The 25,721-nt window shown below is 39.3% G+C and overlaps 1 protein-coding gene across 2 annotated transcripts in view; it reads left to right on the forward strand.

The window, feature by feature from the left end:
- The first annotated feature begins 230 nt into the window (after positions 1 to 230).
- Positions 231 to 25,721, forward strand: part of LOC115357738 (phosphatidylinositol-4,5-bisphosphate 3-kinase, catalytic subunit alpha) — a 37,722-nt gene continuing 12,231 nt past the window's right edge. The window contains exons 1-19 of one of the 2 annotated variants that reach the window (XM_030049386.1): positions 231 to 533; positions 950 to 1,040; positions 5,176 to 5,280; positions 6,709 to 6,877; positions 7,269 to 7,395; positions 7,952 to 8,161; positions 8,789 to 8,883; positions 9,352 to 9,507; positions 9,754 to 9,999; positions 10,933 to 11,018; positions 11,706 to 11,811; positions 16,413 to 16,565; positions 16,814 to 16,948; positions 21,804 to 21,928; positions 22,623 to 22,704; positions 23,137 to 23,301; positions 24,191 to 24,294; positions 24,444 to 24,615; positions 25,381 to 25,487. In XM_030049386.1, the coding sequence (XP_029905246.1) occupies positions 5,225 to 5,280; positions 6,709 to 6,877; positions 7,269 to 7,395; positions 7,952 to 8,161; positions 8,789 to 8,883; positions 9,352 to 9,507; positions 9,754 to 9,999; positions 10,933 to 11,018; positions 11,706 to 11,811; positions 16,413 to 16,565; positions 16,814 to 16,948; positions 21,804 to 21,928; positions 22,623 to 22,704; positions 23,137 to 23,301; positions 24,191 to 24,294; positions 24,444 to 24,615; positions 25,381 to 25,487 (2,294 nt within the window). In that variant the 5' untranslated portion in view covers positions 231 to 533; positions 950 to 1,040; positions 5,176 to 5,224. The remainder of the gene's footprint in view (positions 534 to 949; positions 1,041 to 5,175; positions 5,281 to 6,708; positions 6,878 to 7,268; positions 7,396 to 7,951; positions 8,162 to 8,788; positions 8,884 to 9,351; positions 9,508 to 9,753; positions 10,000 to 10,932; positions 11,019 to 11,705; positions 11,812 to 16,412; positions 16,566 to 16,813; positions 16,949 to 21,803; positions 21,929 to 22,622; positions 22,705 to 23,136; positions 23,302 to 24,190; positions 24,295 to 24,443; positions 24,616 to 25,380; positions 25,488 to 25,721) is intronic. The other variant, XM_030049387.1, reaches the window with a different exon arrangement.

Consider the following 25,721-nt stretch of genomic DNA (forward strand, 5'->3'; position numbering starts at 1 on the left):
CTGCTTTGGAAATACAAATGCCTGTTTGTCATGTCAATGAAGCACTTTTGAATTCGAGAGAGGGTGTGAGAGAGGGATAGGGTGAGGGAGAAAGTGTGTGTGTGTGTGTGTGTGTGTGTGTGTGTGTGTGTGTGTGTGTGTGTGTGTGTGTGTGTGTGTGTGTGTTGCGTCCGCCCCAGACAGCGTGGCTGCATTGTCGCAGGAGGACAACTTGTCCAGTGAGTCGGCTAGTTTAAACCCTCCGACTGGACATGCGGGATTGTATTTTTTTATTTTGAAGCGCACAAATTGGAAGCGCGGGGTGCGAGAGGATTTCTTGTTGCTATGGAGTAACGGTTCCTGTCAGAGCTGGCTGGCACGCAGAGCAGCGGACGGTAAAAAAACAAGCTCCTCTAGCCGGCGCCGGGGAGCAGCAGCCGGGCGCTGGGACCTGAAGGGGTCGGCTGGCTGGCGAGTTAGCCTGCTACCTGCGGCGCTAGCTGGAGAGCCTCTCATATCACCATCTTCAACCGATTCACTGCACAGCACAAAAGGTCAGCTACTCTGTCCGGCGACGTTTGCTTCGTTCAGTTGGTAAAAATCTTGTCATGAATGTTGTTTGTGTAGATAGGTTTGCCATCCCTTTCAAGCCGACAAGGAATAACAAGCTAACCACATAGCCGTTAGCTAGTGAGCTTGCAAGCTAGCTATCATTCACCAGTTCTAAACTGGTGGATAATGTTAACACCAGCAGCCATGGGATGTTTGTAATTAAAAATCGGTAGAATCCATTTGCTAATTACAACTTTATTAACTGACTGTCGTGTAAAATTGCCTATGAACCGACGGTGTTATTGTAGCTAACATCACTGAGCTGTCATTGCCGACCACCCAGCCAGCTTGCCGCTAAACAGTGTGCATTCTGCAGGTGTAGGGTGCATATCATAATGTTGTTTTACTTTACTTTCAGCGTATACAAAATTCATTGCACCCGTGAAGATGGATTGAAACATGAAGGGTGGAACTGTCTCATCATCAAAATAGGAGAGCCTCTCTTTTAGGTATGCATCACAAATTCCTCAGTGTCCCTCTGAATCATACGCCGTTCGTGACTGTGCAGACCAAAGGCACTTCATTTCTTTTTGCTGTAGTTGACATGCTAATATAGCAAAGCCTGGTTCATGGACCAAATGAAAGCACTAAAAAACAACCATTTTTTTTTCAGTTGGTTTTTGAGATAGAGTTGATGTGTGAAACCATTTTGTTGTGCAGTGTGGTTCAGCTGGCCAACCATTCTGTTAACCGCACGGAGATTGTGTTATACACACCACCAAGCTTCCCTTTGATGTTACAACCTGTCACTGGCAGCCAAGTTCTGTAGTTAAGGTTTCAGCATTCAAAGCAGGCTTGTGGTCCAGTGTTTCCCCACTCCCCACATCCTGTGTTGTGAGGAAGCTTCCTCTTCTGTCCCTGTGAGGTTAGCTGCATCCTGATCAGGGTCACAGATTAGGGCACTGCTCAGCTGGTGATATGTTCCAAGTCGGTTGCCATTTTTCTTTTATTCTCTTTGTCTCTGTGTCTGTCTCTTTCTTGTTTGCACATTTTCCTCTTTACTCCCATTATTTTCCTGCATTCTTGTATCAATTATGTCCTTAAAATCATAACAAGGTGTTGGTTGGTGGTGAGCTGCTGTTTCCACATAAATGCAGGATGAATGTCAGAAACTGTTGTCAAAGTGATGCTATCCCCCTCTTGATCACTCTGGTAGTACTTGGACTCTAGCTTTAGTTGGTACCAGCAGCTTTCCTTTATCTTTCAGAGGACAGGGCTAAATAAGAGGCTGAAACAAAGGGATTGCCTGAGATGAGTGCTATCTATTCTCACCATCTTTTTCACCATCACATTATGACCTCGTGGTTTGCATGATATTCAGTTTGGTTCACAGAACAATATACCCTCCCAAAGTTGTATGGATTATAGCACAGACAGTCAAGGACAACCCAAAATACATTGTCTGTAAAGCTCCTTGAGACAACGTTTGTAATGGTTTGATGCCATGCAAATAAAATTGAATTGAATTGAGAATGACGGAAGCCATGGGTTTGTTTGAAATACTCTAATTAGAGGACTTCAGGTGACATATGTAGTCAAAGGTCTTTTGATCTCCATGTGTGAGTGAGCATAAGAGGGTGACCCTCCTGATTAGTCATATTTTCCCCAGTTTGCCTGGTGTCAAATGCCTTGGTGAGTGTACAGTAGTAGGAGATCCAGCAGGACATGTGCGCGCGCGCGCGCGCACACACACACACACACACGTACACACACACACACACAATCATACTGATAGCATACTTCCAGGCAGTGTGTTACTCCATACACTTGTTGTGTGACTCACAGTGTGACTAAACAAGCCTGAGTATCTGTCCAAGTGGTGGACACTGGTGCTCATAATTGCTGTCATCTTCTAAGCACCTGCTGAGGTTAGATTGTAAGCAACAGGCCGGATCTCAGCATTGATTCACCATTTAGCAGCGTGAGTCATTCTTGTTGTGATGGGTTACTTTAATGATGCAGGTTCTGAAATGTTCTCGCAAGCAAGGTGAGGAAACACCAGACATCAACAGACTCTAGAGCACAGTTTGAGGGGATAGGATTATTTCTCCTAATTTATCAATAATTCAACTATAATTGCTATTTTTGATTTAAAAAAAAAAAAAAAAAGTAAAATAGTTTAAAATAGTTTAAATCATTGCAAGTAGCCTTGCACATGTAGAAGAAGAAGTAGTTTAAAGTGTGGCTTGGAGAGATGAGAATTGGCTCAATGGCTGACACCAATTCTTGTTTTTCTTCTCATTCTGATAATATTCCTGGGAACTGTTTATGACCATAAGTCGGCTGAAGTTCATTCTAAGACGTGATGTTGTAATTTCCCAACATCCCACACTAACATGAGGTTCATTCCCATCACTGTGACACAATCTGCCATTGAGTCACTGTGGTGTTTTTGTGTTTAAGTGGTGGGCCTGAACCATCCATCTAAAAAGAGTTGTGCCACTGGAGTCACCTTTGACCCATTTATTTCCTAGTGCTTCATGGCCGAAAGTCCAGTGAGCTAATGTTGACCAGCAGTGAATACAGATTCAAGCAGTAAATAGTGTTCTTTCAGGAGAAGTTTCAGTTCTGGAGAAAATGACTGGATTACAAGAACTTAAATAATATTCCTGACCTTGATCCTGACCCTGTTGCAACTCTTGGAAGGCTCTGCGGTGGGTCAGCACAGAGGAATTTGTTTGTCCCTCTTGAGGTTGTGGGTGTTGGGAGATGCAAGTCTAACTGTTAATGCAGGTCCTACCACATGTTGCGAAGGTCTGTATTCATATCTTAATTTTCCCTGCTTTGTTCAAAAAGGCCTTCCCTGATCACTGTGAGATGCATTTGGGCTCAGGTTTAGGTTCGGTTCCTGCTTCATTTTAAGGCATTTTTTACATAGTAGGCTATATAAGTAAGGACAAGGCTGCTCAATATAGACAAAAATTGTGTTATAGTGTTATGAATTACATTTCATGTGGACACACCTTATTTAGTGTAAAGGCTTAAAATATGTAATAACAATAAATAACAATAAATAAATAAATCAATAAAACAGAGGGGTGTCTTGGGATTCAAATGTTCTGAATTTGCTCAGTTTTAGGAAAATGACATGCTACTTGATCTTATAGATCAATGTTACTGCATAGTGAAAAGAAAACCTTGTTTTCCAAAAAAGCCATTTCATCTCAGAAACATATATCTTTTGGTGCTTTGAAAACTGCTGTAAACTATATCGCAGCATTTTTTTTCTTTTTTTTTTTTATCTGTTGCACAGTGCAGAGTGATTGGAGAGATGGGGTGAGGAGATGGGATGACGTGATGTACCAGTGAGGCAGTTCAACTGTCTGAACTCCCAAAAAGACACAAACTACTCTGTCTTTAAATTTAGCGTTAAATTTCAGCAAGCCAAGCCAAGTCAAGTCAAAACTGTATGCACAGCAATGGAAATATAGTGTATCAAAGCCTCAAGTGGATAGGCAGACCTTCCCAGTTCTGTAGGACCTGAAGAGAAAGATGGACACCATCAGCTGGATGGGTGGCTCATACACAGCTCTCATAGGGAAGGACTTAAAGCATTTGTCCATCTGTCTGTCAGTTTATCCCACAAAGGCAGACTTACCCCCCAGAATCTTGTCAAAAGGTGATGCCAGGTTATCACTAGTGACTGCAAATTTTACTGAATTATACCTACCAAAATCTGAATTGCAAATTTAAAGTACAGGAATTTGTATAAGATTGTGTGGTGGCACTGTTGAAGGGATTGAGGAGATTGATCTCTGAGAAGGAACCAGCAAGATGGCCTGACCCCAACCTGGAAAATAGAATATATAATCCAAAATCCAGCACTACAGAATACACTGTGACAACCGGCTGACTCAATCTGTATCATGGAGTGTAGTTATTTTTATTATCTGTCAGTAGACTGTTGGGAAACTCTGACAATTTGTCATAAGTCAAGATGTAAAACTGCCTCCTAGACACTTAACAACCTGTGCTCCGTGTTTCTTATAAGACCCCAGAGGTCCTCTCCTAATTTGGCATAAAGTAGTTTTACCCTCATGTCACTATCTGTTTCTTGTTTTGGGGATGGAATTTAACTTGCACATGCACAGATGACCAATCAGAATATTTTAATTTATTTATGTGCATGCAGCACCTAACATTTTTGAGGATGTGTACGGTGCCTTTCTGTGTTCCTCTACTTTTTCTATATTTGAACTACCGTTTGCTGATTATGTAAAAAAAATAAATTAAGGCACTACAGTCCAGGTTTGCAAAATGTATCTTACAGAGAAAAAGAAAAAAAAACATCAGGTCATGGTTTTAACCGCTGATGTTTCTAACTTCTCAGGGAAATGCTGTTATGCAGATTCTAAGTAGAATAATAAGCTTTCTGTGTAATTTTCTTCTGGAACATTTTGAACTTCTTAGTTGTTTTTTTTTTTATTCCATTTTGAAGCAAATTATTACAAAGCATGTATTGTAGTCAAAATCTCCAACACATACACTGCAGTGTGACATTTTCCTTCAGACTCACAAAATATCAGCTTTAGATTTCCTCAGTGTTTATCATCAGATAGTACAAGTAAGTGTGTTGTGTTTCAGGTTGTGCTCTGCAGCTGATCGGTGAGTGAGCTGGGTTGCAGAGAGGAAGATGCCTCCCAGGCCTTCGTCAGGGGAGCTGTGGGGCATCCACCTGATGCCTCCCAGGTACGTCACACTGAACTCTCTTTGGGATGCTAATGCACTCTAATAGCTTTTTTATATTCCCATGTGTATATGTACATGATTAGGACAGTTAAAAGCCTAGAGTAGATAAATCATAAATGTTCTGAAGGCTTACATACAGAAACCATTTGCCTGATGTAGACCATTCATGAGCTTAGTTCTGAAATGATTAATTACTAATTATTGAATTATCAATAGCTGATGAATTGTCAGTCATCTATCCAGTGAAATTACCAAATATTTGCTGGTTACAGCTTTACAAATGTCACATACCTCTTTTTGTATTGCTATAAATGACTTTTTTTTTTTTTAGAATCAAATTTACTTAACAGTGTTAAGGATTCATCTCGGGCTCTAGGAAATTGTGATTGGCATGTGACAAGAAGGTCATAACAAGAGTGTAAGATTTTATAGACAAAATATTTAATTGAGTCATCAAAAAAGATACAAATAGATATATAAATATAAATATACTGTGACCAAAATGACCATTAGTTGCCACCCAAATTAAAGTACAGCAGAGATGAATACGTTTTCTGTTTGTTGAATCAGTTCTTGACAGTGCAGTCATTCGCATGTTTTTCATGAAGCCGCTTGAGGGCAGATTGTAGTTCTTGGCAGAGCAACCAACCAGAAACTGTTATGCAAGCAGGTACACCTGCTATAGGTTTCTCACTCACAGAAATCATAGTCAGCTAAATTGCTGTGTTACTAATTAGTCTTTTTTTTATGTGGAATTTCCTGTTTGGAAATCTAATTTTGGAAAAAAATCCTCATTGTGGGGTCCTGTATTAGGTAGTGAAAAATACATAAAGTGTTTGTTAAATTATTCTATTACTTCTCATCAGCAAAAATTATACAAGGGTGTTTTTTTGTAATTTTCTGCTTGGTCTAAGTTAGTAGCCTATTTCTTAAATGTATTAATGTTAAACTTGCCTTGGAGGTTTTCATGACGTGGAAAATAAAGGTCTATCTCTGTAAGCCTGTAATTGTGTGCAGTAAATACGCTTACATGACCACTGAATGAGGCTCCACAGGCACTGTAAAATTGCAGTTTTATTTAAAATTCAGTTTTATGCAGAATTCCTGTCTTAAATAGATTTTTTCAGTGAAATAAACATCTTTATCATCTTAGATGTGTCAAGTAAATTATATTTAAATTTTAATATCATGTATTTTATTGTCATATTACAAAAAAATTCATTCAACATGTACCTCTGTGGTATGTGTAGTGTATAGTAACTCAGACTAAATGGAACCATATTTTCTGTTTATATTTAGCTAAACTTTATTGAATATGAATGTAACACTGAAAACACAAATAGAGGGTAACACTAAAAACACAAATGAACATACAGCAAGTAATTAGGTTGTGAACAACAGTATATAATAATGGTATAATCGCTGTAGGATCTTGGTGGACTGTCTGCTGCCTAATGGGATGATCCTGACCCTGGAGTGTCTCCGTGAGGCCACGCTCATCACCATCAAGCATGAGCTGTTCAAGGAGGCCAGGAAATACCCACTCCACCATCTGCTACAGGAGGAGACTTCCTACATCTTTGTCAGTGTTACACAGGTAGGGATGCTCATTTATTTATTTTTATTTTTAAAGAAAAAGGTTGCCTCATGTGCATTTTGTACTGATTTTAAAACCAGGCCACCCTCTGTGTTACCATATTGACTTGCTGCCACTTTCTCTCTGGGTGTTGTCATTGTAAACTGTTTGCTTCCTGCTGAGGCATATCCCGAGCCCTCTTTGTGGTGATTGGTCAGCTCACAAAAAAGCAAAAAAGTGCTGCATGTTATTTGCTTTTATTAAAAGTTCAGCACTTCTCAACTTGAAAAAACATTCCCCTTTGTCTGAAAAGACGCCAGGTGCAGCACCTTTAGAGATTGTTCCCTTCCCACCTTCCAATTAAAAAGAAAGTGAAATAGTGTGAATGCAGCCTCCCTTTCATTGTGTGCAGGAAGCAGAGCGGGAAGAGTTCTATGATGAGACCAGGAGACTGTGTGACCTCCGACTCTTCCAGCCCTTCCTCAAGGTCATTGAACCAGTTGGCAACAGAGAGGAGAAGATTCTCAACAGAGAGATCGGTGAGGGCTTGGGCCACTTTCTCTACTAATAGCATCTGGACTTCTCTTCTCTTTTCTTCTCTTCTCTTCTCTTCTCTTCTCTTCAACACTGAGAATCCCTTCCTTCAAGTAATAATCTAATCTGTTTCTGTTGTGTCATGTGAAATACCCCGTCAGATAGAAATGAGAAAAGGGATCAGAAACACCTCAAAATTGACTGAGAAGCAGCACATCAGCTTTAGTGGCCATAGCTGCAAGTAAAGACAGGGGGAAAAGGTGTTTTCTTGCCAACACTAAATTTCACTGACTAGCACAGGGTGAAACAGAGAGGAAGTAACTAATCAGCGAAATCACCTGTATATTTTGGTTGGAAGGAAAACCTACATACTCTTGGCTATAAGTAACACTGGTCTATATCCAATATGTACAAATGTTATTTTATATCCATATGATGTATATTTAAAAAAAAGTCTAAAGAGAGAACATATAATTATAGCAGAAATTTGAATGGTCCACTCAAAATTGCCTTAAAATACGTTAAGGAAAAAAACATTCTGCTTTGTCTGTGTTGTGTCAGGTTTTGCGATTGGTATGCCAGTGTGTGAGTTTGACCTCGTGAAAGACCCTGAGGTTCAGGACTTCAGGAGAAACATCCTGAACGTTTGCAAAGACTCTGTGGAACTCAGAGACGCCAATGGGCCCCACAGCAGGGCGCTGTACGTCTACCCACCCAACGTGGAGTCCTCACAGGAACTACCCAAACACATCTACAGCAAATTGGACAAAGGTCAGTGGCAGCTTCAGTCTACGTAAGCTATTCCAGTATTTGTATAAGACGAACTTAAAACAAGAAATTCAACATAAAGGGATGTTACTTCCTGGGATGTTTTCTTTTTTTTTTATACCTAAAATGGAATTACTTTATTACTTCCTCTTACAATTGTTCGGCTGACGGCTTTTAATCCTTTTATTTCTGAGAAAATAAAACACGAAGCACTAAAATACAAAATGTTGAAAAGAAAACAGAATACAAGCCATGAGCCTTAAAGCCTCTTCAATACTGGAGCAAAACAGCCTGCCAGCCTTTAAACTGGCAAGGGACCGCTGTAATCAATCTGCTCATCAATTAATTGATCCATGTGCTATTAGTGTGAAACCCTTGTCTCAGAAACAATACTTAGTGAGATTGTCGTCATAGCCACAGTCCCCAGAGGAAAAAGGGGGAGGCTATTGTTTCTGGGTTGTTTGTGTTTTGTTGCATAAGTAAAAAATTTATTGTTTTTATTCTTTCCCCCTAAGCCTCAATATCATTGTCTTGCTCTCTCTCTCTCTCTCTCTCTCTCTCTCTCTCTCTCTCTCTCTCTCTCTCTCTCTCTCTCTCTCTCTCTCTCTCTCTCTCTCTCTCTGTTGTTAGGTCAGATAATTGTAGTGATTTGGGTGATTGTTTCCCCTAACAATGACAAGCAGAAGTACACTCTGAAGATCAACCACGACTTTGTGCCTGAACAGGTAAGGTGGACGTGCAAATACTGAAATGTCACAGGGGAGCAAAAATATTAAAATCTGCAATAATTCACATAGGAACAAAATCATTTGGTGTTTAAATGGGGAGCAAGTCTGCCTTGCGAGCTTCATGCCAATATTAATTTGTGTGTGCAGGGCAAGGAAATTACATGCCATCACTAAGAGTCCATTTAAGTACATCAGTCAGTTATCAGTAACTTTTGCCTGACATGTACTTCTAATCTTAGCTCCTAAAAGATATGGATTGGTTCGGCCAAACTTGCTAATGCAGTGCTTATTAAACTTTGTCAGTCTGAGGACAGAAATTAGAAATTGAGTCACTCTCTGTCTCAGACATACTGAAAAAAAATTTGTTATATGAGGAAAGACCCACATTTTTTTTTTTTTTAATCCCATCCTCATGCTGGTAAAACCAGCTTCTAAAATATCTCTGTGTATATCTGCATCCTAAAGGTTATTGCTGAGGCTATTCGTAAGAAGACACGAAGCATGCTGCTGTCCCCAGAGCAGCTGAAGATGTGTGTTCAGGAATACCAGGGCAAATACATTCTCAAAGTCTGTGGCTGTGATGAGTACCTGCTGGAGAAGTACCCCATCAGCCAGTATAAGGTAAGATGGCAGTGCAGAGATGCAGTCATGTCCACATCTGGAGAAATTCTCTATGAGGCAGACCAGTGTAAGAGATAGACGCCATGTTTCCTCTGCACTCACTCAGCAGCTATTGGAAAGTGATCAGACAGACTGAGTCCATCATGTGGTTGCGCTGGCTACACTGGCAGCTCTGTGCAGACTTTGTATTTCTTTTTAAAAATCTTCCTCTCTGTCATTCCCTCCCTCCTCCCTCTCTCCCTGCAGTATATTCGAAGTTGCATCATGCTGGGCAGGATGCCTAACCTGATGCTAATGGCTAAGGACAGCCTGTACACACAGTTGCCCATAGATACCTTCGTCATGCCATCATACTCGCGCCGCATCTCCACGGCAACGGCCTATATGAATGGCGAGGCGGCCGCCAAATCGCTGTGGACCATCAATGGAACTCTCCGGATACGAGTCCTCTGCGCCACGTATGTCAACGTCAACATACGGGACATAGACAAGGTGGGAACACACATTGCTTTGACCAGCGAAACAATCTCCCAAAGTTTGGTGTATTTCTCCGTTTACCCATTAAACAAAAAGATTTCAATTGATATTTAAGTGTTGTTTTAAATGGAAGACAGTAATACTATGTGTTGTAATGGCATATTGGTGCAGATCCTTTTTTTTTTTTTTTCCAAAAAATGAAAAGGAACTGCTTTTCTTAGTGTCTTACTCTAGTTTTAGTCTTTGTGAACAGATTGATTTGACCACAGCTCCAGTTGGAACTTTAAATGATGACAACTAAAATCATCATTGTGTCCATAGTATATCATTGCTGCTGTGCTTCATGCAACATTTTGCTATTTTCTATGTTGCGTGATATTGGGTGATTGTTATTGAAAGTAAAAGATGACTTTTAGTGATAAAAAGTTATCAGTGATTTCATTATGTGGCCTAGGCGTAGTTTTTTTGTGGGGTATAATTTATTTTTATTTTAATACTCTTTCAGGTGAGTAATTTTTAGCCACACAGTCTCTGATCACACCTTCAGGTCCTTTTCAAAGTGTCATGCTAATCCAGATTTCCAACACGTTTCCACAAGAAAAGGTCTTGAAAGTTTAAAATTGTTTTTATAATTTTTTGTGTAACTAATCTAAATAAAACTCTCAGACTTGGCTGCAACACTTTAGCTTCAGAGTTGCCATGCATTCTCATTTTCTTAGAACCAAGGTATTGCTGTTTGTCTATCAACACTTATTTGTGTTCACTGAATAACTGGAGTGGACAGTCCACCAGGCCAGTCTCCCAAAAACTCAGTGTAAAACCTTTTGCGTTGAAGCTCTTATAGACCTCTTAGATATTGATTTATTTTTCAGGTATCATGGTATTCTGACAGTTGCCATGCTCTTCATCTCAAGTTTGTCTTTGTTTTGTATCCTTTCTTACATGCAGATCTATGTGAGGACCGGCATCTACCACGGTGGGGAGCAGATGTGTGATAATGTCAACACACAGAGAGTCCCCTGCTCTAATCCCAGGTAAATGACCGCTCTTTAATACGATACCTTTTTTAATTTACAACATTATCCCTGTAATGCAACACCTTTAATTTTACTGCAGTGCCCCTTTAATACACCTTTTAATTCAGTGCCATGTCCCAGTTATATAACAACATGTAATTCAGTGTAATGGCTCTTTAGGACATTTGCTATCACTGCAATGGCCCTTTCCTTTCACTGGGCTAGCAGTGATGGACAAGTGCTGAGTTAACATCGGAGCGATTTCTATTAGCACTAAACTCTCTAAACACACATATTACTGTGAATTCTCAAATCTCTGTCCTTTATTATACTTTTGAAGAGGTAAAATGAAAACTTTGTAGGACATTGTCTTGTCGACAGCCTTTTATGTTAAAGCAGCCTTGAAGGATCTGTTGTTGTTGTTGTTTTTTTTTCTTTTTTATGTCCCCAGTGATCTGCATGCTACTTTTTTAGACTACATCCTGATGCTAAAAATATATGCCAGCTCTGTTTAATGGCTGTGTGTGTATTTGTTGTGAGTATTAAATATTTTATCAGGAAGCTTCGGAAACCCAGTGATGTGTGTTGACACTAGATCCACTTTCTGGATGGAAGTAGTCAGTTCTTCTTGTCTCTCCCTGTCTGTGTAAGCCCGTGTCTCAGGTATGTTTTCTCTCTGTATCTCCTGTCTGTCTCTCTCTACAGGTGGAATGAGTGGCTCACTTATGACATGTACATCCCAGACATCCCCCGCGCAGCAAGACTGTGCCTCTCCATCTGCTCTGTCAAAGGCAGGAAGGGGGCCAAAGAGGTACGATAGGAAGCACTGAGTTCACGGTTATATTTTCAAACAGGCCACAGACAGCCTAAAAGCAATTGGTCTTGCACAACTATGCAAAAATAGGAAATTTCTCACTGAGATCCAAACTGTTAACTTTACTTAAATAAAAAAAAAAAATGGTGGGACTGATGGGATGTCATCTTGGAGGTCACACATTGCAGTTTCATCTACAGTTCAATAAAATGACAAAAGAAAAAAATACGTATAGCTTCACAGAGGGTTACCATTGGAAATGCAAGTTTTAGTTGAATAAGTAATATGGCTTTGCATACTTTTAAATAAAAAAAAGTAGCCTCAGGAACAACAACAAAGAAAATAGTCATATGTTTTTACTAGAGACTCAAGAATACCAAAAGCTTTGCAAAGCGATTTGCATGTATTTTGCATAAAATGTGTGGGCTTTGCCATGACACATAGTATGATTTTTCTTGTTTGTTATCAGCCCAGTGATAACCTTAGCCATCACTTCTCAGTGAAAGGAAGGTAAGGTGGTGGGCTGTTGTGCCTCCACAAATTATGAAGCTCACATCATTTCCTGTCTGCCATGAAAATATCTAGTGTCGTGATCTGAGTCTAGTCTTGCGGAACTATGAGAAGGCTGGTTGCACTGGCCTCGCAGCAAAACTGCTTTGTATGCTTAAACAGCAGTGGTGCAGTTTCTTCTGTACTTTGTAAACTCTTAATTAAGAGCCTAGTTATCTAATGAAAGCAATTGCATGGTGTTGCATGAATCATGGTGTTGCTGTTTCAGTTGAAGCTATGCCAGTGAGATGGAAATGATAACTGGCCAGCGAAGGTATTTAGGTGTACTATGTCACCGACAGACAGACAGACGGTTAAATTAATGCAGTTAAAACAGCCTAAAGATAGCAGCAGGTTGGCTCGGAGCAGATCACCTTCACACATCTCTATCTTTAATTCAGCACTGACATGCTAACCCATCCACTGCAGGAGCGGGCAGTGTGTGTGTGTGTGTGTGTGTGTGTGTGTGTGTGTGTGTGTGTGAGAGAGAGAGAGAGAGAGAGAGAGAGAGAGAGAGACACACAGAGAGAGAGAGAGAGAGAGCGAAAGGGAGTATGGAGCACATGCCGTATATGTGCCCAGGTTGAATGAGAGCTTAGGTATCGTCTTTGGCTCTGTTTAATTACTAATCAGTCATGGGCACTGTGGTGGCAAACAGAATAGAAACGCAATCAACAGAGGAAACTTAAGTTAAAGTCAGCAGGAGTTAATATATATTTTCTTTGTGCAAGCCATAGTGATACTGTGACATTGATTTGAATGTTTTTTTTTTCTCTTCCAAAATCATATTGCAGTATTTGAACTTCAGACTTTGACAGTGGAGTAATGGAATATATTTAAAAACATTGTGAGCATGCCATGTAGCAATAACCTTTTTAATTTGTTTTTCTAAACACTTGAGGTTGTCCCTCTTTCCCAGGGAGAAATCTTCTTCTGCACTGGAAGTGGTGTGTTTTAGGTTTCCAGCAGCAGCAGCAGCTGTTTGTTTGGAATAAACAGAGAAAGAATTGATTAGATAGCATGAGAAAAGCATGCTCAAAAGGAGGATGATCATCTCTGAACCATAACTAGAGTGAACAGAGGAAGGTCATTTCATGAATAAAATAGGAAGGAAAAACTGAAAGTGTTATTCACTAACGTGAACAAGGCATGTGTTGTTCTCTGTGGCTGTAGGCATTCTAGAGATCGTAAGTGTCAGGTCAAAACAGTTTTGTGTGGTTCCCAGCTTCAGCTCAGTACTCAAGTCAATTTTGGACCATCACACAAATAGTGTCTGTCAACTATTAACTGCGGGAGTTATCAGTGTGTCTTCTGTGTGTAGCTAGTGATCACCAGTGAGCATCACATTCTGCACAATAATATAGTAGTAATATAGAAGTTAATGTCATGTATTAATCTTTTTTTTTTTTTTTTTTTGAGCTAACCAGACTTACTTGATTGATTTCATGTAATTAGTGTGAACAAAAATATTTTTGAAGTAAATAGCATTGAAAATGTCTAAGCAGCAGAAATTGTGTAAAAATACATGATTAAATGAATGACTGATTAATTAGTACTCTGATTCAAATGATTATTGCAGTAGAGTTATGACCTTTTTATACAGAGACTTTTGACTATGGACACATATACAAACTTAACTTAAGAGTTAGGTTTGTATATTTGTGATTTAACCAAAACTACACCTGTTGGTTTCAAGACCTCAGACTCTTCTCCCTTATCTGAGAAATATACGCCCATCACTTAAATAAGCCATAATTCACCCATTAAAGAACAAAACAAACAACCAAAAAGAAAAACATCCCAGCATACTAAATAACCTCCATAATTATTCTCAGTTTGGTCACATATTGCTTTGTCTAAAAGAAGGTAAAGGCTTTTTTCTTCTTGTGTATAACTGCATCACATTTGTAGTGGAAATGAGGCTTGTCTAGATGTCTTACTGCATGCCTAATAACCTTGGTGTGTAAAAGTGTGTGTGTGAAAATGAGTTGGGCCTGATACTGTTAGCAGACACCCAGGCTGATTGATCTGCCCTCCAGTAGCTGAAAGAGGTGTATATTTATGAGTGTGTGTGTGTGGATTTGTACATTCATTTGTCTGTGTGTGTGTGTGTGTGTGTGTGTGTGTGTGTGTGTGTGTGTGTGGTATCTGAATACCGGGCATGGATACCGTAACTGACACCTGGGGTCAGTTACATATTCTCCCCTGCAGTGGCCTGCCAGGGTGAGGTCAGGTTAGCGGATGCTTTTTCGTGCCCCACCTGAATTAAAGATAAACACTTCTCTACAGCGGCCCTTTTGTGCCAGCGCCTCCTATAAATAGGTGCATTTTGACTGGCTGTCTGCATGTAACTTTGCCTCCCCATGCTGCCCTTTGTCACCTGGTTCCACTGCTGCCCTTTAGTAAAGACTCACCCTAAAGATCAAGATGTTATCTTAAACATGCGCGACTAGGATTCGTTCAGATTGTTAAATTGTTAAAAGGTTTATACCTGAGGATTTCCTTCAACAACATGTTAACAGTGTCAGCTGGAGTGGGTTTAAAGTGTCGAGTTGCAGTTGAAAGATGGTACAACAGTCGTTCATGAACAATCGTGAACCAGCTGGAATTCATTCACAAGCTTTAGGAAAGGACACTGAAAACAATGGAGGTACTAGCCCTAAGAATAAAAACCTCCACTGAGGGGAAAAAAATAAAGTCTTAAGCTCTATCTGCAATTTTCAAGGCACTCTGTATCCACCAGGGAGGGAAGAGACTTGAAGCTTTAAATCTGGGGGCGTCCTGGTGGCTCAGCGGTCTTAGGCACATGTTATGTAACTGCAACATCCCTGCCTTCAGTAAACTAATAAAGGCAAACATGCCAAAAAGTAGTCTAAAATATAAATGACTTAATTAAATAAAAAAGCTTAAAAAAACTTGAGTTGTTTGAGTCTGAGTGGTTTTCTGCAGATCTGGTTCCAGTTTTCAATGAGAACCTTTAAATCCAGGGTCCACAAGACCATTAACTGTTGCGTCTGTCTGCTTCTGCTGAGATGAATTGTGAACAAAGTACAAATTTGGCAAAAACAACAGTTTTTGCCAAATATCAGTCAGACAGGAATATTTAGGTTTGCCCCATAGGCTTTCCTAGGCAAACACACACACACACACCAGCCTCCTGTGTACATTGCTAAACTCACCACACCATTTTTTTGTGAATTTTTTACCTTGTGACTGATGTTATATTCTATATTGTGTTGTCCACTGCGGTGTTTCATGTGTCTTCTGTCATGGCTTTTCAAGTGTAATTTCTTTCAGAATAATTGATGGTAGTGTACCGTGTCTCTTTTGTGTGAGCTGGTGCTTCTCAGGTTCTGTCCTCAATATGAGGAGACCTTAATGAAGTTGAAAACAAAGCTCAGCAGTGGCTTTAAAGGCAGATTTTGGCGTGTACAGTTGCCTCTAATCAGTTTCTCTGTCTTGGCTCTGTTATTTGGTGTTTTTTTATGTAAGCAATAGCCCAGGAGAATCTGTGCTTTACAGTGATTTTAGACTAGCTGAAGAGGCTCAGCAGTGCCTTGCATAGCTTATTGGTTTTATGAAATTGTAGTAACGCACGATTATATTGATGTAAAGCAGATGTTCAGTAAATTATTTATTATAAATCTAAAATGATTGAGTAATTAATTTAATTCTTCTGCCAAGGAATATAGGCCTACTAACAGGAGCACAGTTGCTAAGTGACACATAGTGGTACAACAGAAAAGCACATTAATAAATCTCATTCAATTTGTTGCTGTGGCCACAGATATGTGTTTATTGGAACCGAGAACCATAATTTCCCATTTTACAAAAACAGGTGGACAAAAGTTAATGGATAAACCAAGTCTGATAAATGGAGCTGTGTATTTGCCTTGTTTTGTCTTCTACATATGTTAACACGTATTAACAACTTTAATCTGAACTGAACTCATTCATTTATTGATTAATTGTATTTTTTTCACTAGGATTGTCTAATCAGCTAATAGTAGAGATCTGTGTTTCTCTCCCTTTTCCTTCTCTCCCTGTAGGAACACTGTCCCCTGGCCTGGGGCAATGTCAACCTGTTTGACTACACTCACACCCTGGTGGCCAATAAGATGGCCCTGAACCTCTGGTCTGTTCCCCACGGCCTTGAAGACCTGCTTAACCCCATAGGAGTCACTGGATCCAACCCTAATAAGGTAAACTGTCATCACATGCAGCCTCCTGTTAACACTCCTTATCCTACTGTTCCATATACATTAAATGATTCTTAGGAAGCAAAGACCAAGCCAACACAAAGTGCATGGTATTCACTAGGAAACTATAAGTGTTTTATTACATCTATTTTTTTTTTTTTGTTTTATTTTATTTTATTTCTCTTTATTTTATTTTGAAAATAGTACCAACTTAAACAGTGAAACCTTCCTCTGTTTATTCTCTTGGATAGGAAACTCCTTGTCTGGAGTTGGAGTTTGACCACTTTAGTAGTCCAGTCAAATACCCAGATATGTCCGCTATAGAGGATCATGCAAACTGGACCATCTCGAGGGAACTGGGATTCAATTACAACCTCTCTGGACAGGTAACTACCTACATACAGCACAGGCCAAGTCAACCACTAACCACTAGGCTTATCTCTTACTCTGCTGCCCAACACTGGGTCAACCCTCAATAATTCCACTTTTGGGGCTTTAGACAGGCCTGTAGAAATTTAAGGAGTGATGTTGAACTCATTTATCCATTATTATATAGCTGACATTTTACACAAAAAATTACAAGCTACAAACTATTTATAATTATTGAAATGATATATTCAAATCAACGATGCTGATCGAATAAATCCAGTAAAACAGAAAAAAATTGTAACCCTTAATTCCAGTATTTTTCAAACTGGGCCCTATTTTACCACCTTTTGGGGTCCAAATGACTGATAAGGACAAACATTTTTAAAATTGGTCCATTATTGAGCAAGAATGCCTCAACTGGCAGCTGCGAAACAGGCTGCAATGTAATCACACAGGGCAAGTTCGCCAATCAAATCATGTCCACTAAAAGTGCTTAGTTTTGCCTCTGACAGGTTCACATTGTCATTAGAAGTGTCTGACAACATTCCAAATCCAGCAAAAAGGGAAGAGGCAACTAAATCCACATCACCCTTTCAAAACGTCCATGTTTGTTTGTCGGTGGTTGTCTTGTTTTGATTTTCCAACCTGAGGGCATTTTCCAGTGTAGTGCATTATGCAGTGCTATTTGGCTGCCAATTTCGAAGTCCTGAATGTCAGAGCTGACCTAACACACCAGTTAGATGTTTCAGTTCAGTGCAGGCATTAAATTGAATTACCATGCAGAAATAAGGTAACTTTGAATAATATAAATCTAGATGTGATATCCACTGTGATGGATTACATATCCCAAGGATGTTTCAGGTCTCTGCAGGTTGACTAGTGCTGAAATTAAATGAAACAATCATTTAAGACAGTGTGGTATACCTTTGGAATATGGTTGGTATAGTAGTAATGCAAGGTGTACGTGAATTGTAGTGATTTTCTGTGAGTTTATGGCTGTTTTTTTTTTTAGTTCAGAAACTAACTGGTTGCTGCAACATTAGCTCGCAGCTGAGCGTCGCACATTTTGCAGCCCAGCTGTATCATGCAGTTCATTACAGAATAAATCCATGCAAGTGTATATCTGCTGGAACTGTTTTTAAATAAAGGGACGTTATCCAGCTGGTAAAATGAGACAGGATCTGCTAGAGAGAAAAAAAATTCAGGGATGTTTGCAGACTGATGCCGTTTGTAATAGGATACCTGCAAACAGTGAGACAGTGGGGTCATAATTTATCATTTTTTAAGTTTTATTTATATATTTATATACTTAAACTGTATTTAACCAGCTTTGCCATGGTTAGATAAACATTCTTTTGTATGAGTGAGACCTGAAGCCAGCAAGGCATTAACCTGTAGGCATCTGTTACAGAAAAACTAAATTATGACCAGCAAGAGAGAGACATCAAACGGTGGGATCTATAATAAATCTGCCATGTGGTGCAGCACCAAGTGACTAATGTGAGATGATATAAGGCCTTCATGATGCTGTATGAATTTTACCTTTCATGAGACTCCTTTGTGGCCTGAGATAATCTGACAGTGATTTATGATATCCTAATGTGAGATGTGGTTGTATCTCTGGAGATGACCCAAAAAAAAAAAAAAAAGTAAGTAAGTAAGTAACTTACAAGATTGTCTATGTAATGTGCACAGCCATTATGGTTACATTTAATTTAATCTTGAGTGGAAGGTGGACTATAAAATGTGCAGTGTTTTGAAATATATCGCTTTAAAAAAGCAGTAATTTACACACAATATTAGGATGAGTGTTAAGAGATTTGCATTTTGTCAAAGCGCAGATAAAAATGGAAACAGTTGCTTCCATTTTCCATTCCATATATATATATATGTGTGTGTATATATATATATATATATATATATATATATACCATACCTTACCATAAATATAGTGAGATTTAGAAATATTAATAATTTGGGGATGTGTCCTACAAATGAACATATATGGTAACTTCCTCATTATGCCTGTGCCTGGCTCCACATTGTCTTTACAACTACAGCTGGCATCTTCCTTTGACTTAATGACTTATTAAGGCAGCAGAATATCAGAATATCAGTTGGGTTATAAACCCAGTTTATATTCTGGTGTGTACATCATATTAGAAATGTGGCTCTGAGCATAACTTAAGTGTTTGGTGCTTGGTAACTTATAATATAAACTTACCAATATTACTATTCACTGAATAAAATGAGGGTTAATTACTTTCTCTTAGTCACTGGTAACTCAGTTTCATGACTGGGTTTACGCAACACTGTTCATGCAACATAATAGGACCAGTGTAAGACAGTGTGTTCAGTTATTCATGATAGTGTTTGTGATGCTGCTTCGTATCAGATTTCTACATTATGTATGGCATGAGACCCTGAATTCTGATGGGATGATCTGACGTGCGGTTGGGAAGATGGGAAGAGCGTGACACAACATGTTCACTTATTCATGATGTGTATGTCACATCTGACATGTGATTGGCTTATTCAGAGCATTGTAGCTTTATGGGCTATGGGGTCACCGTTATTTAGGTCATCAATCGGCAAATGGAAGCCTGCAGGGCGAATTCAGCCCCTGCACTCTTGAACTGTAGGCGCATCATTTTTAGTATGTGTACTACTATGTGCCCTTAACTGTGCGCTGTTGTTGAAAATACTAAACCTGTCTTTGTAGAGATTGGTTACAAGACCCTGTTTGAGTTAAGCACAACGTTTACTGGAGTTTTTGGAGATCTGACCTTAAACTAAAGTATATATATTTTTTAAATGCTTTATAGCCATTTTGCAAAAAGCAATACAAAAACAACACTACCCATCGGGGAAGAAAGTCTAGAATTTGTTTTGAAGGAGGAGGTTGCCCTTTTTTTCAAATGGTGGATATATCCAATTTGGGACCAAACTCTTCTTATGTAATTTCTGGGTTTATTTTGAGTTCTTCTTCATGTGAAAATGTACCTAATGTTCACAGCATAAGTTAAGCTGTTTATCCACAAGGGAACGTGATCAAAATGATGTAATTGCAACTAAAGTGATATTAAAGTTTCCTGTGAGCTTGTGAACTATGACTTTTGAAATGGCACGGACACAGTTGGCTAAACAAAATTGTGTCATTACAGTGTGTTGGACACTCACTGCTGCATCTCATAGCTCCACATTGGAGAAAAGAGTTCATACACATAATAATGGAGACCATACTGTATCATACTGTGCTGATATGTTAAAATATTCATGGTGGTGTTATTGTGATTTATTATTACATCATCATGGTGCAGGGAAGCCTTGAAAACAGGACAATAGGGGGACGACCAAGATAATGTTATCATCATGTATAGGGCTGTACCCAACTCACAGTTTCCAGAGTTGACTCAGACTCGGCATTTCAATTTCTTAATGCTGTATATTCTCAGCACATTTCTAAGAGAATGTGTGTTGTGTCTTTGTCATATTGCAATACCCAGAAACAATCAACTTCCAAAAAAAAAAAAAAAAAAAAAAAGGTCGACTGGGGGGTTTTGATGGATGATTGGACCTGTTCACTTACATGACTCTCGGAGAGCAGCCCTAATCATGTATACTGTTTTAATGTGGCATGTTGACACAGGCCTATCAGACACTGTGTGATGCAAGACAACCAGGCAGGGTAGTGTTGATTTATTAATGATCTTAGCTTAATGTGGCGTATTAGGTTTGTTCCTTTATTTGTAACTTGAGTGGTTTGAGAGGCTTCCCTAACAATAATTGGTCTTAATGGATCACTAATGTTGATATTCAGTGCTCTATTTGTAGTTCAAAGTAACTGCATGGCTGGATGGCATCGGTGAGACAGACAGAGGTTTATGGCGGCTGTAAAATGCACTGTGATGTCCAAGGAGAGTTGAATCAAGGGCAACTGGACTTGTTTGTAGATTCTTAAAGACGTTTCACTTCTCATCCAAGAAGCTTCTGCAGTTCTGACAGACTGGTGGGAAGTCCCAGGTATTCAATCAGGCTGGGATTCTTGTTACTGCTCGTCCCTCTTGTGACCAACGTCATTAGTATCAGTGGAGTCACCTGAGTCCAGGAGAGAACAACAGTCGTTCAGGTCACAAGAGGCCAAGAGTGAATGGTTCGATTTCCTGGGAGGGGATGACAGGACAACATTGTAGGCTGGAAATAAATGGTGTCTGAGAAGTGAGAGATGGTTTCTTTATCTTAACATAGATGGCTTCCTGGCACAGCCATGCTTTTGTCTGTAAAACCCTGCAGTTCCAGCAGGTTGCATATCTGTACTGTGATGTGTTACTTTGTGAGTTTTTTTGTTTAACTATAAGGGAGGGACCTAAATGTTTTGCAGATCTACAGAGCATAAGGAGTGGAAGTTGAAGAAATTTGCTTTTTCCTATACTGTATATAGTATGACATGGTTAGGTTAAAGACTAAGTTAACCTTAAAGGCAAATCTGTGTAAAGCCTGAAATCTAATAGATGACAGAATGCTACTGAAGTTGCCATGATTTTGACTGATCTTTAGTGCCAGCTGATGTCAACAGCTATATTTAAATGCATGTTCTGTTTTATTCCAGAAGAAACATGTAACCAAAAAATCTTCCATAATAGAGAGTAATACAAAAATGATGGCAATGGGCCTGTTGGTTTTTAACAACCTTTGATGGTTGGAGAAATTAATAATTTATTTTTTGTAGTGAGTGTTGTAGAGTGTTGTAATCCAGAGTGAATGTGTGGGCAGGGACCAGGGACATGCAGAGTAATCTGCACAATACAATGCAGGGTCAGGTTTATAATGACATGCAGTGTTTGAAAGTATATTCTTTGCATTGTGTTCCAGAGTAATCGTGTGGCCAGAGATCACGCCTTGACAGAGAGTGACAAAGAGCAGCTGAGACAGCTGAGCAACAGAGACCCTCTGTCAGAAATCACTGAGCAGGAGAAAGACTTCCTCTGGAGACACAGGTATCTAACTACAATCAAATATTCGTCTAAATCCTATTTTAATCATTTCAATCACACAGCACTTATTTACTCAGAGCCATAGATTAGTGAGCAGGAATAGAGGAAGTTAGGTCTGATTTTGAAATCAGTGTTGTGCATTATAATCAGCATAACCTTGTAAACTGAATCACAATCTGCTAAAAACGTTATCTTCTGTTTTATCAAATGGGCAAAAAATACACTGAAGAAAGTGAATTGCTTGTCACATTATTACTGAGGTCAAAATGAATGTAATTAATGTCTTTGCCAGCCAACCTGCCATCTTTAAGTAACTTCAAAATGTCACACTTAGTGTTTACTTGCATAATAATTTATTGTCAGTATGGATGGTGATTTTGGTAAAGCACTCGCATTTGGAATTGGTACATTTAAAAATCATTCAAGTCATACTCCAAAATGACATTCCACTTACATTAACCTGTGTATGCTCTAATCACAATTTTGAGAAACCTAATTTATTTACCGCATGGACATGTACACCTGTGGATATGTACACAGTCTATCTCACATATGTCATTTAAGTTCTGCTGTCATGGCAACCTTCCTGGTATTGTTTGTTGTTGTAACTATACTAGCTTCCTCACATACTCTAAGCAAAATATAAAGATACATGTAAGCTAATGCATTAGTTGTCATCCTGCTCTTCTTCTCCCAGGCACTACTGTATGGACATCCCTGAGATCCTTCCCAAGATCCTCCTGGCAGTCAAATGGAACTCCAGAGATGAAGTAGCACAGGTAGGGCTATGTGTCTTATCATTTCACAGTAAAATCAATCACTTACATGCTACAGTTTAAATCTCTAAAAAGAAACTACACAACAGAGTTAAATGTGAATGTGTCATGTGTTTCTTGTTTCTTTGTTGGTCTGCATGTAAATACCATATGAAAAGCCTAATGCCTCCCTTCAACTATTTCATTTACTCCATCTTTGACTGAGGGAAAGCTTCCTTTTTTGTTTAAATGTTTTAATGTGTACTCTGCTAGAAATACTGTACATACCTACCAAAATGTAGCACACTTATAATATTTTTCCAGAGTCAGTACTTGTTCATTTTGGATTTCGTTTTAGATTTTCCAGCCGATGATAAAATATTGATTCATTCAGGTATATTTTCTGTAATCAGAGCACAGCATATTCATTCATATTTTTCTTTGTGTTTTCCACAGATGTATTTCCTGCTAAAGGATTGGCCATCTATCCGTCCTGAGCAGGCCATGGAGCTGTTGGACTGTAACTATCCGGACCCCATGGTCAGGCACTTCGCTGTCCGGTGCCTTGACAAATACCTGACCGATGACAAATTGTCCCAGTACCTCATCCAGCTTGTACAGGTGAGACTAATGTAGGATCAGAAGTAACTGGTCCAAAAATAAGGTAAATGGTCTCTGAAACCTGGGACCTGTCTCATGAAGCAAGCTCAGTTTTGTCAGATTAACAGTTGCAGTCCCAGCTGAACAATCTCAGTGATCGTCTGGACAGATCCACAGCAGTATGTGTTATGCTAGTCCCTGTAAAACCTGAAACTTAGTGAGTCCCTCTCATTACTCAGCCCAAGTGTACTTGTGAGTGTATTTGTTCTCCGATAATTTAATATCACACTTCAATGCCACAAACAAGTAGAGTAAGGCAGACTTCTTTATTTATTTATTTATTCCATAAATCAGTCCTGCGCATTTTGTGCCAAATCATACCTCAGGACACACACTGTAGAAAAAACAAATTTTAATAGAAGTGATGTAGTTTCTACACGATGCTATCAGAATTAATTTCAGAGAGATATTTTGAACTATATTTTATGCATGTAGCAGCTTTAAAATTAATTAGGTTGCCACAGTGGCAAAAGGATATAACCCAGTCATGAGCCAGTAATGATTTGTATTCTGCTGTACTGTATATGTATGCATATGTTTAAACAAAAAACTTCCCCTGAGGACAATAAGGTTCATCTGTCTGTCAGCAGTGAAAACAAATATACAATAAAAAACAATCAAAGCAATAAACAAAACTACACTATGAACAACTGTCAACAGTTTCCACATGTTAAATAGTATATTTTTCCAGAGAGATTTCTACTGTTGAATCTGATAGCTTAAATATAACCGTGGCTTTGCAGCCTAAGAAATAAAAGGGATTTACCCTGTTGAAAACCAGGAAACTACGATAAGACAGAAAGGCCAGGGATTCTTCTCCTAACCTTTCTTTTTCTCTCCTTTTTTCTAGGTGTTAAAGTATGAGCAGTATCTTGACAATCCCCTGGTCCGCTTCCTCCTCAAAAAGGCCCTGACCAATCAAAGAATAGGGCACTTCTTCTTCTGGCATCTCAAGTGAGTTAACCTCTCCACAAAACTAAAAATAATGAATCCTCTACAGTATACGTCCTTGTGATCCCTAACCTTTTCATCTTCTCTCCCTGCAGTCTCCCCCTTCTCTTTGTGTCTGTATCTTTATATGTCCACCTTTCTCTCCCTTTCAGGTCAGAGATGCACAATAAAACAGTGAGCCAGCGGTTTGGGTTGCTATTAGAATCCTACTGCAGAGCCTGCGGCATGTACCTCAAACACCTGAGCAGGCAGGTAGAAGCCATGGAGAAACTCATTAACCTCACCGACATCCTCAAACAGGAGAAAAAGGATGAGACACAGAAGGTAGGCAGGGTGGACACACATGCACACACATAGCTACACACATTTGACTTGCAAGCCTAAGCACTGCCTTTAATACAGTGGATCACAAAATCTTAAATGATAGACTTCTAGCAGTGGATTTATCTATCTAGCTCAGTTTTAAATTGGCTCAAATCATATCTTACTGGCTGTGAATTTCATGTTGCACTTGGCAGTTTCATCTCTAGTCATGTAGGCGTAACATGTGGTGTCCCTCCTGGGTCCGTTCTCGGGCCGTTACTGTTCAATCTGTAGTACTCCCACAGGGATTATGAACAGGAATTAATTAGTATAAATTTGCATCAGTGTGTGAATGACACCCAAGTGCATATTTCACTGATACCAAATGATCCTGTGAGCACCTCAATTAAAAGAGATTAATGTATGGATGCTTTATGACACTGACACTTACTTTCTGAGAGGCAGCCATCTCTGTGGAGAAAAACCCCTGATCTCTGTCAAACAAACAAATAAATAAATGATCAGTTCATTAATTCAACAATTCCCGGTCATCTCTAACGGATTTGTTCACATACATCATGGCGAATGTGTCCCAAGTTGAAACCACCCCAATGCAGTCAGTTTGAGAGGATTTTCTGTGTTTGTGTGTGTGTGTTTGTGTGTGTTTGTGTGTGTTTGTGTGTGTGTGTGTGTGTGTGTGTGTGTGTGTGTGTGTGTGTGTGTGCGTGTGTGTGTAAATGTATGTACTTGTATGTTGTTTTGTTTGTGTGTATGTGTGTTGTGGAGGTCCAGATGCGGTTTCTAGTGGACCAGATGAAGAGACCGGACTACATGGATGCTCTTCAGAACTTCACCTCTCCCCTCAACCCTGCACACCAACTGGGAAACCTGAGGTGTGTGTGTGTGTGTGTGTGTGTGTGTGTGTGTGTGTTTATGTGGGTGTGATAGAGAGACAAAACAAGACAAGATATTTTTGTGTGTACTCCTCTTTTACACAGTTTTGTAGATTGCAAATCTTGTTGTAATGGCACATATTGACTGTTGATGCGTTACTCAAAAGATCAGATCACAATATTCAAGGTAGAGTCGTCCTCAAAACTGCATGCTTCTTTTTAATTTTTTTGTTT

Source organism: Myripristis murdjan, chromosome 4 (assembly GCF_902150065.1).
Source record: "Myripristis murdjan chromosome 4, fMyrMur1.1, whole genome shotgun sequence".
NCBI lineage: Eukaryota > Metazoa > Chordata > Actinopteri > Holocentriformes > Holocentridae > Myripristis > Myripristis murdjan.